At 39.7% G+C, this 14593-nt stretch overlaps 1 protein-coding gene across 1 annotated transcript; it reads right to left on the bottom strand.

Moving 5' to 3' along the window:
* Positions 1-5336: 5336 nt before the first annotated feature.
* Positions 5337-8228, bottom strand: LOC121413676 (putative nuclease HARBI1). Its single transcript, XM_041606599.1, has 2 exons — positions 7480-8228; positions 5337-7374 (listed from the first exon to the last, which is right to left on the bottom strand). Exons 1-2 carry the CDS (start codon positions 7890-7892, stop codon positions 6384-6386), a joined length of 1404 nt encoding a protein of 467 aa, XP_041462533.1. The 5' UTR covers positions 7893-8228; the 3' UTR covers positions 5337-6383.
* Positions 8229-14593: the final 6365 nt, after the last annotated feature.

The raw sequence follows: 14593 nt of genomic DNA, 5'->3' as shown, positions 1-14593 counted from the left end.
GTCCATCAGGACCATGATGTAAAACAGCCATTGTGCTGATACGTGTTTTTATCCTGAATGAATATTTTGAAAAAAATAAAAAATAAAATCTTTGTACATAGTTTTTGTGGCTCAACTTACCCAGGAGGTGACTCAACTACCCCACAGATGGGGCAAGTTGAGCCATTTGACATCGTTTTTTTTTTCAAAGGTGACGATGGCTTTCATTGTGTGGGTAGAAAGTTATATATAGGTGAAAAATATTTCCCAAGAATCAAATTTTAAGGCAAGGTACTTATTTCTACAAGATTATTCATCTTATCGAATCTAGCATGCAAATAACAAGGAGTGTCACAACTTACCCACTCTCGCCTTCTAGCGTTCCTTTTGGCTATAGCAACGAGCAAAGTTAAATATCTGAAAATACAGAAGAAGGCCAATATAAGTATTCATTTCAGGATTTGCTGGGCGACGCTTCCTTTTTTTATGCGCTCAATGGACTGTGCACTTACATTCTTCCTACAAAATGCCAAATCTGACAAAAGGCATTCAATTGACCCTGGTTCATTTCCGTATGTAAACTACATATAGGCGTAATAGATCTGTATGGGACCCACTGCACACTCTTTTCCATATTGTTATAGCTCCCTTACAAATGATTAATGTAACGTGTAGAATCTACGAACAAAATTTGGACAAATCCATATGCCTATTAGTACTTACACTGAATCCCTTGTACCAGTCTTTGAGCGTTAATGAAGAAATGCATAAAATAGGTCTTTAATCGAAATATAAACCGACAATAAATATTTCTTACCGTTCGCGAGTGTAAAAGCTGACCATGATCTTGCACGTCCAGTGTTGTATTTGCCACAGAGCGCACGAAAAGCGCGGGGGGGGGGGGGGGGGGCGGGGGAGTCAACCCAATCATCAGTCATCGCAGCTTTTGTATGAATATATTCAGCAGCGCTTGTTCAGAGCTAATTATATACATCATTTTTTTAACTAAAGAGAAAACCAAGTTAAAAGAAATGTTCTAAAAGAGATCGTAGTATTTTTTTTGTTAACAGATATCACCATTTCACATGAAATATTGTATTATTTGCAGCCTACTGAAGGCGAAGGCTGTATAGAAAATCTATGTGGAAAAGGAAATGTCTGCAGCACCACCAGTGATACCGAGCATGCCGAGAGTGGGAGTTGTCCCCATGGAAACTTGTATTTATGTATGTGGGTGGTGCCAATCTACAATAGACCTACAGTCATGGCAGCCGTTTTTGAAAAAATATATACTTATAAATCGGTTATCTATCTTTCACTTACAATAAATATGAACGAGTTGAAAATTAGTAAGCAACTCTGCTGCTAAAATCAAAATTGGTTAGGCTTGGGAATCAGTGAACCCATCTTAAATTGACAGTGGAAGTTTTTACCTTCCGTACCATTACCCACATTACACCAATTTTCATTACTTCCGGTGCCATTGGTTTGTCCGTCATCCTGATAGATTGCTTGGTTGGTTTCGATAAACGTTCACACATGAATGACAAACCTGCGACCCCACGGACAAATCTGGGGCCGATTGCACGAAAGGGTCTTTGCAAGGACCGTCTTTCGTGTCGCCCATCTTTTATGATGCGCCATGTGAAACGCATTTTAAATAAATCATCTGCAAACATATTTCATTCGTCCGTTAAATTAAACAAAATATTTGTTTATAAAATGATGTGATATATCATGAAATCGTATAAAATTTGATTTCAAAGCGAACTAATGAATCTTATTCTTTATCATAAATTTCAGAAACACCCCGCCTATAGCGTATCATAAAAGATGGGCGACACGAAAGACGGTCCTTGGAAAGACCCTTTCGTGCAATCGGCCCCTCAATTCCTTCATTTTTTTGTCGTTTACATAGCAGAGTAAAACCCACATTTACGAATTAAAAAATTGCATTCATCTATCTGGCTTTGCAATCCAACCTGTTGAATATTTTCAAACTTCTCTCGGTAGATTATGGAATACAAACAAATATTATTTTCGTTAAGAACAGGGGCAATGGCAGGGCATTTTGATAAGGAGGGGTGTAGACAAACAGATGGAATTTTAAATTCATATAATCCCGATAATGTGAGTATTATGGAATTAAAAGGGCTCATAATAATTTAGATCTCTCCTTTATATGCTTTCCCTATTTCCGTTTTTCTTATTCTACCTTTCCTCTCTTTTCTCGATTTTTTGTCACTATACTTGAAAAATAATAGGGGCAGCCCCCCCCCATGGCGCCGCCCCTGCGTAGTGAACTACCTTGATCGGGGTCAATATGTTTTGATCGACATCGCTTTGACTTACACGAGAGTGCTTTCCTAACTTCATGGTTGGTTGGCACTGCTGAACTCGTCACCTCGGTCGAGAGAAAGCAGATGAAGATCTATATTGGTCTAGTTCGGACTAGATCTTGTTGATAACTAGGGCTGTGATAATCAGCTAAGATTCAATCCAGTAGCGTAATTAGCCAACAAAAAAATGAGGGGACTAGATATGGAGGCTCAGTCAAATTTTATAATATTGCGAGCGAACGAAGCGAGTGAGCAAAAACCTAGACATTTATATTACAAATATCCAATTTTGTGATAGATTTTGACATTATATTCAGAAAATAATATTCAATTTGACCCTTCTCTCTTTAGCTTTCTCTTTTATTTTCTTGGTCGTAAAACTTGGTGGCAAGCACCCCAAGCCCCCCCCCTCCCGTCTGTAGTCATCTAGTTAAATCTTTACCTTAAATTCTCTGCCATTCTCTTCTTGTAACACACAAACCTTCGAATATCGGACCCCTGACAGAAAAGAAGTCCAGTCGATTAGGGATTGTTTCACAAAACGTAAAGTGTGACTTTACGTTTCGTAAAGTCAGTTTGGCTTTGATGCCAACCAACGCATATATTTAACATGTAATTTAGGTGCCATGAGCCTAACCACAACAGGAAGGCAAAATGTATTAATTCGACCAACCAATTTTTTTTAACTTGATATTGCCGATTGACAAGAGCGTATGGATATGATTGACCATAAAACTCTGACTATAGGAAGGGCAACTTCTGAAATCGATTTGCCCAAATTGGGAAGAAATATTGATGATATTGGAACTACTTTTGGCTGGCGGAAGAATTAGGGCTTCTTTACTGTTTAAGGTGATGAATTTGATCCCGCCATGAATTCCGATTTGTTTAAAATGAGGTGGCTAAGGTAACCTTTTCTGGTCAGATATGGAATGCCAGATGTATGTCATATCCACTGGTAGTGTTCATTCGACCCTCTAAAATCAACATCCAAGTCTATGGGAAATATCTCAAGCGCGTGATCTCTTAAAAATAACATGTGCACACCTATTTACCCATAATGCATATAGCATTTCCATTTATTTGAAAGCACGATAAAATCGTAGATTGAAATGCCTTGCTCACCGGCATAGATGCTGCGGCCTGGGATCGAACCCCAGACTTTCCATGTATAGCCAGGCGCCTTAGACCACTCGGACGCGGCACCTATAGTAGATTAATACTTAATAATAATAATAATAATATGAACATTTGTAATGCGCCGGTATCCATCATAAAAAGATGCTCATGGCACAATAAAGAAAAGAAAAATAAAAGGAAAAAGAAAAAGAAAGGAAGGAAGTAAGAAAACCTACTTGGACCCCTGAAAGTAATTTCAGTTGATAATTTTACCAATAAAGTGATGCAGTTCACATCGCACGCAAACTGGGAGTTTCAGTTCGATCTGTGTCATACTTACGTTTTGATGAAAACTCCGCTCCCTGTTTTGCAATGTACACAATAAAGAGACCGCCAAAATGTACATTTAGTCTCTGGCACGCGCGACGTTCGTGCATTTTGTATTTGAAATTGACGGAACGCTTCTTTTGTGAATGTCACAAATCGATCCATTTCGATCGATCTTGTCTAAAGGGGCATCCTCTTATGAACCCACCCAAAGTCACAAAAACTCGTATAGAAGAAGAAAAACAAGGACGAATTCCTGACCCTATAATTAAGATTACTGAATGTTTTTAAGATATTTCTTTTTCACGTTTTTTTTTTTTTGGGTGGGCGACCCCTATCGCGCCCAAAGCAATTTTTTTTCATGCGAAGGTGTTCTCAAATTGTTAATTCTAATCAATCATTATCTGTGCAACTTTGGAGGTGGGGGGGTGGTCGCTTGACAAAGAGTTAACCCCTGCTGTTTTCAATATCTGCAGTAGGCCTACAGATTAGTGGAGCTTGTGGGACCATGGGAAAGGAAAGAAAAGAAAAGAAAAGAAAAGGGGAAAAGAAAAATTAACACGTTTTATTTCATGTATTTCATACTTATGTATCAAAATCCATTACAAAATTCGATTTCGTTTTGATAAGGTAAAGAAATTTTGCCCCATATGCCACGTCTGGCCCCCTCAAAGGTTTTTGGCCATCACGTCACTGTGTTACATGGTCTAGATAAAATGCAAAAGTGTAACGGCCGAGGACAGTATAAAATCGGGTTTGAAACATTGTTTTAAAGTTGCGGTTTTAACTATGGGAAGCCAATATCACTAATCTAAAAAAACATGGATCCGAACTGTATACATGTGGCGCTCATTCAATTCATAACTGCCTGGAAATGATAACTCAAGTAGTATTTTGTATAACTTCACGGGAAGTTTCTACAAAATAGATCCTAAAAACTTCACAGAGGGGGATGATCATATTGACATCAACTCATCGATATCTGCATTTACAACTATTATTGTGTATGCAAAAGTGTAACGACCGGAGACAGTATAAAATTGGGCTTGAAACTCTGTTCTAAAGTTGTGGTTTTAACTATCATGGAAAGCTAATCCAGAAAGGTAATGTTACATTCAATGTAACCAATTTAGAAAAAGTATTTGGGATTTGTACTGATAGGTTTGTTACATATTTATTTTTGTTATTGAAATATCATATTTATATCTGCAAATTCAATAATAGTCTCCCTATTATTGTTAAATTTAAATCCTTTGTTAAGAAACAGAAAGAAATAGAATATTTTTTTAGCAAAGAAGAATCACAAACTGTCTACTCATATTAAGAAATGGCGTTTTGAGATTTGAACCCCCTTGTAATTTTATAGGACCATCTTTCGATCATAGTAGAATGTAACATGTACTTGTATGTTTATCCCCTACCCTTGATTATAAATTTTACTGTATGACTTGATGTCCTTCATGCCTGAACAATGCTATTTTGTAAGGCTTCTTTTATTCTGCCACAACCATCCCCCTTTTTTGTATAATTTTGTACATGTATATGATTATTTCCAATTATGGATCACTTGTAATGCCTAGGTCACATAGCCCGGCCGATGAGGTTCCGATGAGCCAGCGATGCGATTTTAGCCGGACACCGGCCGGACTCCCGTGGTCACCGGCCGGCGTTTGGGGCTAAAAACCGCATCGGTGGCAGCTCGGCGAAATTTAACTTCGGAGTTAAAAATTCGACGGGCTCTCACCGAGCTCCCTCATCGCAGCCCCATCCTTACCACATCGGAATACGCATCGGCCGGTGTACGACCGAGTATCGGCCGGTGTCCTGTGCCAGTTTATGTTTATTGCCATATTTATTGTGTATGTGGTAACATCCAAGGTATGAAAACTAAAGTTCTGTCGTTGTCTTTATTGTTTTTATCTTTTAACATCTTAGAGCAATAAACTGAGAACTCAAAAGGTAAAACAAAGTTAATTTAGAAGGAAAGAAAATGTCATTTAGAAGGTTTTATAGAACACACCATAAAAATTGGTTAATTTTAACAAAGTTGCATAGATCAAAAGTTAAACAGTACTCAAGTAAAAATTAATATTTCGTAAGACTTTATCTGATATGTAAACAATGGAGATCCTTCCTCATTATGAAAAAACACATACTTTTTAAAAGGTGAAAACATATTAATGGGCAATCATTTGAAGCCTATTACAAAATTACAAAGCTAATCATATTGGTTGATACAAGTGTTTTTCTTTATGAAAGGTTAGTTTTTAAAGGTGAAAGAAAAGATACAATGACGATTATTCTTTGATTAAAAATAATTCAATCACAATGAATGTGTTGCTGTTGTATTATTTACACACATCTCATCTTATTCATACTGGTGTATTTTAATATTGATTTATTCTTTCAAACAGGTTTGATTTCTTTTGGCATTTATTACTAGTGTTCAAATTAAAAAGAGTAAAGGCAATGTTTTAAGATTACCCAATAACAGATTTATTTGCAAACAACATACTGAATAATGGAAAGTATAACACATCAAAAATGCGTTAAGTCCTGAGAAGAATAATGGAATGTCTGTGGCTGCATCTGGTATACTGTAACAATATTAGACACAAGTTACTGCTGGTTTATTGCCACATCTTGCCATGGCACACTCCCGGCAGGACTGCAAAAGTAATTCTTGAGGTATGCGCGCAGTTCTTTGCCTGGTCGGGTCAATCTTGGCCCGTGCCCTGCTGCTTGCACATCTTCGAGCACGGCTTGGTCTCGCCATGCACCCGCGATGATCTGTCCCTGCTCATCTTCCCGGTCGAGGTCAGCATTCTGAAGGTTGGGGTAACGAGTCCTCATGAGGTTGTGAAGGGTCATGCAGGCCTTGACGATCTTGGTAACTTTCGACGGTCTCAATCCCAGGGTTGTTAGCAGACATCTGAAGCGATTGGCGAATATACCAAACGCGTTTTCAACCACACGGCGTGCCCTGGAACACCGGTAGTTGTAGATCCGCTCGTCCCGTTTCAGGTGCCGATGAGGGTAAGGCTTCATCATGTATGGCCGTAGGGGGAAGGCGTCGTCTCCGACCATGTAGTAGGGTGTGTCCTGGTCGTCATTTGGTAGGGGATCCGGCTGGGGTAGTCCGATCGTTCCCTCACGCAGACCTGGCTCCAGTCGCGACCGGTTAAAGATGCCGGCGTCGGAATACGACCCTGGTGACCCCACATCCGCCCAGATGAACTTGTAGTCAGAGTTTACCACTGCAAGCATGACGATGGAAAAGAAGCCTTTGTAGTTGTAGTAAAGTGAGCCGCTCTTGGGGGGCTTCTTGATGGCGACATGTTTCCCATCGATCGCGCCACAACAGTGGGGAAAGTTCCATCTGTCTCCGAATCCCTCGGCTACCGGGCGCCACTCATCTTCTGTCTGGGGAGTGGCCCACATCTCGTCCTCGTATTCGTCGTAGATGGCCTGACAGACCTCGGGGACGAACAGAGAGATGGTGTTGTGTGGGACACGAAACGCGAACGCCAGATCATGATAGCTGCTTCCGGTCGCCAAGAACCTCAAGGTGATCGCCAGCTTCAGCCCAGGATCCAAGGGGGTTCGATGCCTGCAACAGAAGAGGGTGAAATATGAATAAAATCAAACTAGAATAAATATGGATGGAAGACATTTCAGCACAATTTGACAGTAGGTTCATAAAGTGTAAACTTACGTTGTGGTCTTGGCAATGCGGGGGCCAACTCGGTCAAGCAACTCATAGAACATCTGTGGCACCATGCGGAGGTAGGATTTGAAGTCGGCAGCGTGCTCGGCCTCGAGTTCCCTCATGAGCGTCTCATACTGGCCGAAACGAGGTCTGCGTAGGATCCACTCGCGCACCCACCAACGTCTTATTCTTCTGCCGGCCCTCTGTCGCTCCCTCTCGGCTTCTTCGAGCAGTGCTGCCAGGACCAAGTTGTACTGGAACCTCGCCTGAGCTAGCTCGTGTTCTAACAACGCCATTCGTAGTCTTCTCGGTGCAGCCATAGTGATGAACTGACCATTCCAGGTAGGGTGGACATATATATACAGGTATGGAATAGCTGACCATCGGCCCCCCAAGTCCGAGGTACACCGGCCGAACATCGGCCGGGCAGTGTTCGAAGCCCGTTAACAACCCGGCCGGTGATCGCACGGTGTCCTTTAACCTGCTCGGGTACCGGCCGTATACCCCCCGATGTCCGGCCGACCATCGGCCGGACATCGGCCGGTAGTTGCTGCCACATCGGCCGAAAAAAATCTCCACTTTTGAGACAGACTCCGGACGGTCATCGGCCGGTGTTTGGTCGGTCGCCTGTAGATTTCCGGACGGAGCCCGGTCACGTCACCGAGCTATGCCACCGATGAGGGGAGCTCGGCGACACCTCAAAAATCCACCGAGCTCCACCGATGCCGGACACCGGCCGGGCTATGTGACCTAGGCTTAAATATTTTGATTGATTTGAGATTGATTTTATACCAATAAATACATAAATATAAAAAAAACTATCATGGAAAGCAAATATCACTAATTTCAAATTGCATGGATCCGAAATGTCCACACACGTGGTGCTCATTCCATTCATAAAAACCTGCCTGGGAATGATACCTCAAGTAGTATTTTGTACTTGTAAAATATACCTCGATCTCTTAAAGTTCAAAGGAAGTTTCTACATAATAGATCCTAAAAACGTCACAGAGGGGATGATCATATTTTACATCAATATCTGCATTTACAACTATTATTGTATATAGAAACGGATTCATTGTACGCAAGGCACTTACACAACCAATGTTCAAACACATTAAAAAAAACAGTATTATCGGTTTTATCATATATACCATAACATACATGTACTATGGTATTTAATCCGTTTGGAGAAATTCCTCACATATAGAAATAGGGAATCTACCTTTATTTCAGACCTTCTTATTTTCAAGAGGAAATTAAGGGTTGCCACATAATTCGATCCTCCGTGCATAAAGTCGACCGACTGAAGAAAATGCTGATAACAAACAACCTAGAGAAGTCTGAAATTCAGATAAATTTCCCATTTCTAAAGTTTTGGGGGAAGTTCTCCAAATGGGTTGAACAGTGTGAGGTTTATTAGTTCATGTATGGTAATAATAATGGTCATTTTTGTATTATGATTATCAGTATCATTCGTTTTCGTCATCATCATCAATATTATTACTTATATTACTATAATCATTATTCTTATTGTTTTTATTATTATCATTAGTATCATTATCATCGTCATTATAGTAGTAGTAGTAGTATAGTATCATTATCATCATCACACTCTAAAAAATGAAGTCCTAATTTAGCTTACATATGGCCTTTTCAGACATGAATCTTCACTTGAATCATCATTGTGAATGATGTGATTAGCGTTCGTGATTCTAATCATGTTTTAGTTTGGTTTCACACGTGTTAAATATTCGTCATTAGTCTTATTTTTCACTGAAATCATCATTCGAAGTACGATTTTTTTACCGTTTGAAAGGACGGATATTGACTGCATTTCGGAGTGCTGATATTTCTCTATCAAATTTAAAATTGGAAAAATCAGCAGTCCGAAGTGCAGTCACTATGAACGCTCTTTAAGAGCTAGATTAGCACTTCATGTTTTAGAGTGCATCATTATCATCGTCAAAATTATTATTATCGTCATTATTGTTATCTAATATTGTCGTGATTATCATCATTATTATCATATTCTTCATTTATTATCATCAGTACCGGCAACATTTTGTACACATCTCTTATCAGTGATATTAGTAGTTTTATGTGCAGTTTGTCCACGGGACAGAGATTGTAGAACCTGTATTAAAAGTAGTAGCAGTAGTTGTAGTAGTAGTAGTAGTAGTAGTAGTAGTAGTAGTAGTAGTAGTAGTAGTAGTAGTAGTAGTAGTAGTAGTAGTAGTAGTAAAAGTAGCAGCAGCAGTAGTAGTCGTCGAAGAAGTTGTAGAAGTAGCAGTAGTGGTAGTAGTAGTAGTAGTAGTAGTAGTAGCAGTAGTAGTAGTAGTAGTAGTAGTAGTAGTAGTAGTAGTAGTAGTAGTAGTAGTAGTAGTAGTAGTAGTAGTAAAAGTAGCAGCAGCAGTAGTAGTCGTCGAAGAAGTTGTAGAAGTAGCAGTAGTGGTAGTAGAAGTAGTAGTAGTAGAAGTAGTAGTAGTAGTAGTAGTAGTAGTAGTAGTAGTAGTAGTTGTAGTAGTAGTAGTAGTAGTAGTAGTAGTAGTAGTAGTAGTAGTAGTAGTAGTAGTGGTAGTAGTGGTAGTAGTAGTAGTAGTAGTAGTAGTAGTAGTAGTAGTAGTAGTAGTAGTAGTAGTAGTAATAGTAATAGTAGTAATGGTAGTAGTAGTTGTAGAAGCAGCAGCAGCAGCGGTCGGAGTAGAAATAGAAGTAGTACAGTAAAAAGCTAAAAACAATCTTTGTATGTTTAAGCGTCCTGTCTTGTTTTATGGTTTATTTGCATTAAGTCGTGTAATGGATGGCGCAGTAATCACAAAGGTTGAACTGCCCACGGCATGGCAGAGGCGTCAATCACAAACCGACGGGAGCGGGCGATCGGGGATTTTGAAAAGACGTTGACCCCTGCTAGCTGTCATCTCCCTCAATCCACCCCCTCTCTAACTTTCAATTGTTTTCCCATTTTTTGTTATTCCTCTTATGCATATCTCTGAAAAGACACACCCACTCGTACACATCCCCTCTCTCTCTCTCTCTGTTTCTCACACACATACAAACACCCCCACACCCTAACACACACTCACCTTTGATTACGCACACTCTCTCACTCACTGATATCCCCCCTCACTCATACACATACACCTACTCCCTCACCCACACACGCCGCAAACGCGTCTCTCATCTGCTCTCTTCGGTTGTCTCTCTAAATTCCATAATTTTAATTTTTCATTTCCTTCTCTCAATCCCATATTTTACCTTATCTTCTTCATATTTCTCATTATAAATGTATTATTTACCAGGCCAGCAAAAAGATAGATTTAGGGGCATGTGTGTATTGTGTAGAAGATCGGAGTCAGGGCATTTTGAGGGGGGGGGGGCAATGTTACCTAAACGTCATGTCATTTTTTTTTAGATTATGTTATAGGATTATGGGTCCAGACATTTATATTTTTTATAGACTGGTTTTTCGTTTATTTGCCTTTCTCTCTCTTTCTCTCTCCCCTCTCCCCCCACCTCTACCCCATTTCTTAAAATAAAAACATAGGGCGGAGGCATCACGCCAAGGGGGCACCGCCCCTTATTGTGGGGTTCCAACTGGCAAATTTGTTATTTCAAGTGTTAATCTGTTTACTACTGTAGCCTTTTCATATAAAGAACACCGTGGTATATGTAACGGGTTAAGTTCCCTCATGTTCGATCAACTTTTTGCTCCCCCCCCCCCTGCAATTCGTACCCCCTAAAGATTTTGATATCCAGTTCCGATGTTTATTTATCCCACCGTCCATTCTGTTTGCTATTAAAATATCGCCTCCGGCCTCTACATTTATAGCTGCGTCAATCACTAAACGTTTTTTCATCTATTTCTGGTTGTCGTCTACCCGTGGTCGTAAAAGCCATATCACACCACAAATACCACACCTATCTAAACTTTAAATCAAAAGCGAAAAATAAGTATATGCTACAGCATTGTACACTAACATATTACAGCCTTTACTTCTCGACACAAGCCTCGACTTTTGAAGTGAAATGAAAGAAACATAGATTTTTGAAAAAGATAGAACCGGTTAGGTTTTGAACTACATCAAAGAAATATTTCCAATTTACTAACAAGAATCCGTACAGAAAGTGATAATCATAAAAAGGTTAAATATGATTATGGAAAGATTTTGTATCGGATTTCTACCAGCCCGCGGCTAAATCCAAGAGACGTCTTCCCCCCCCCCCCTCTCTCTCCCTCTCCCTTTAACACTGTCCATCGACTCATTATGTTGTTATAGTTGTTTTTATCACTAACCTATCTCATTGTATTTAAAGATGCGGTAAAATTCGCGTTCAACGTGGAGCTTTTAGTTACCGCCATGGTTAGGAAAAATAATGTTGGCAGAACCAACTCTCCATGTTCTTGGCAATATTTCTTCTTCTGATTTTCTTTATTATCTCATATGCATCTCCTCTTCCACATAAACCACTCTTCTCCATTTCTTATCCATCCAGAAATAATCATGGTAACTGTCCCATACCTTCCTTAAGCCGCTTTACATATGTGTTTTTTAAATCTCCCCCTGAGACGATATGCGTCGGGCAATAAGCGCCATCATCTTTCAACGACACGTCACTCATGTCCGCCGTTCAGCTGCAGTCACACCGACGAAACTTGGTCCAAATCAACGGATGGTGTGTCTTTGGTTATAACGTAATAGCTGTTTTCGGTCTGGAGCTGGGCGAGCCGATGTGACTGCGGTATTACCTTACGGGTCTACTTTTCAACTCATATCTTCAATCTTCGTTCCGTTCACATGATGCTTTTCTCATGTGCATTTCCGGGGGTATATGTCATCACTGAGGCATGTGCTCACAATTCACACTTACCGATTAAAGGCGCAAATTGGAGCTATTTACGAACCTTATACATTCTATGTCCCTTAACGTGCATTCAAATTTACATTTTTTTTAATAATGCCAATAGCTGGACTTATATACCTCCCTTTTCGATTATTCCTGACTTAAGCTTCAGATGCCACTTAATTCTATAGCGCTCAGTGCATCAAGTATAATCAAAGAATTAATCTTACCACAGACCAGTAGTAGATCTAGCTTTTAGGCAAAGGGGAGGGGGTTGACCAGTTGGCTTTTGTCCCGAATATTTGATAAGCCAAGCATGAAGGATGTTTTGGGGCTTCAGTGAAAAAATAAATGGCAAGCCAAACATGTCGTTACTCCCAGGTGAAGGATTTTTGGTTCTTCACTTTTACGAAGCTGCGACGCACTGCGTCACTCCTTAACCCTCTCCCATAGATCCCCTACCCTCTCCCCTTTTTGTAGGGAGCACAAGGATGGCTAACCACCTACCCCCCCCCCTTCCTAGATCCGACACTGCAGACTCAAATCAAACAATTTCTTTTTTTAAACGAACACATCTTAGTCTCTATAGCAACTCTTTAAAGCAGACGGCCCTAGTAATGCATTCATATCTTCATAAGATCACGGGTTGATCAGATATAATTATACTCCAGCTAAACCAACAAAACCAACTAAAAATCGATAGATTGTATGTCAATGGGAATAACTTTAATGTTCTGGTCGATCTGGAATAGCTTTCGCCTGTTTGACTGTGGCTCTTAAAGAGTGAGGAGTGGCAGCAACAAAACCTTTGTTATCAGCATTAATTGCGGTGATGATGAATGGTCGATCTCATACCGAAAGGGCATTGTCACTTTTCGAAGTAGATTCTTTTTGTATAAAGCCGATGGGAAAACGGTGATCATGGTGATCATGATGGTGGTATCGCCAGTTGCCGTGGTTGCCAAGGAAGAGTTTTGCATAGAGTCAATTTCTTTATGATGAATATGATGATATTTCCCTGGGTATCGTCTTACAAAAGAGTTACAAATGACCCGATCATCCTCAATTTTATGGAAATCCATCATTGTCATAATTATTTTCTACAAGATATTTGAACAATGTCCTTGAAGAATAAAAAGGAGCACACTGAATTTTCAAGAAAACGATAAATGTATAGTAAGAAAATAATAGCATGCATAGTAGATATTGACATTGCTGGCTTTCCATGGTTTCGATTGATCGGTTTAATCGCAACTCTTTGTACGACGGGGCCAAGATGTCATTTATTGTCCAACTGAACATCTTTTGGCCATATCACGGAGATAGAGAAATTCATTTTTAAGGACATCCTCATAGCCAAGTTATAGTTATATCAGAGAAAACCGTCGGTATGACATTCTAAATGTTCTAAATGGCGATACAGCTTTTGATCGGACAGGAGTCAATTTTGTTCTGACTGTCCTAAACTGAGTGGGCGAGGTTCGAAATATACCGGAGATAATTAGAAGATTGATAAAAAATGGGTGCAAGGGTATAGTGAAGAACACCTGCTTGGATCGCATTCTCCTATAAGCCCGCCGCGCACTATGCGATTCGTTGCGATCCGAATTTCAAATAAATTGCAATAACATTTGATATGAACATTCCAACCAATAAAATCTTAGCAACCGGAGTTCAGAAATGCGATAGGACCTCTAAAATCCAAAGTCAGTCAAGTTTGTGACTCCCTGTGGGAATAAAAGCAAAATCAATTCCAAATCGTAATGACTTCATCACCACCTGTGAAGTGAATCCAATTTGGACTTTACTCCCAACACAGGGCTTGATGAGAAGCAATACTATATGATTTTATTACTTCTATCATTATGCCGAACTTCAAAGAAAATAATTTTGCTTCTTAGAAATGTCATATTTAATGAAAATTCGATTCATTATCTAAAAATCACGTCGCATCTTATTACATAGTGAGCGCTTACTGCGCTGGGTTTAGAATGATTTAACTTGTTTGCATTTTTTCTACTATCCGGCACATTTTTAGCTTGTAAAAAAGAAAATTCTTTACATTCTAATTCATGTTCTGAAGTCTCATGTTTCCTACGTCTTACAGTTGTAATGGAAGGGACCTGATTCTGTTTCCAATTCCAATCTAAAAGCTGGGTTATCGGATATTTCAATCATATCATATTACTACCTTACCAGAATGCTTAACATTCTATCTAGATTTTGTATCTTGATGCTTATTTTACTACCACAGAGTTTTGGACTATTTGAGGGC

This window comes from Lytechinus variegatus, chromosome 1, assembly GCF_018143015.1.
Source record: "Lytechinus variegatus isolate NC3 chromosome 1, Lvar_3.0, whole genome shotgun sequence".
Taxonomy (NCBI): Eukaryota; Metazoa; Echinodermata; class Echinoidea; order Temnopleuroida; family Toxopneustidae; genus Lytechinus; species Lytechinus variegatus.
The sequence above is the reverse complement of the archived record's forward strand: the minus strand, read 5'-3'. Positions and strand labels throughout refer to the sequence as shown.

Coding starts and splice junctions, on each gene's coding strand:
- LOC121413676 (XM_041606599.1), bottom strand. CDS start 7,892: ATGTTCGGCCGGTGTACCTCGGACTTGGGGGGCCGATGGTCAGCTATT. Junction 7,375..7,479: donor CGCATTGCCAAGACCACAAC/GTAAGTTTACAC, acceptor CTTCTGTTGCAG/GCATCGAACCCCCTTGGATC.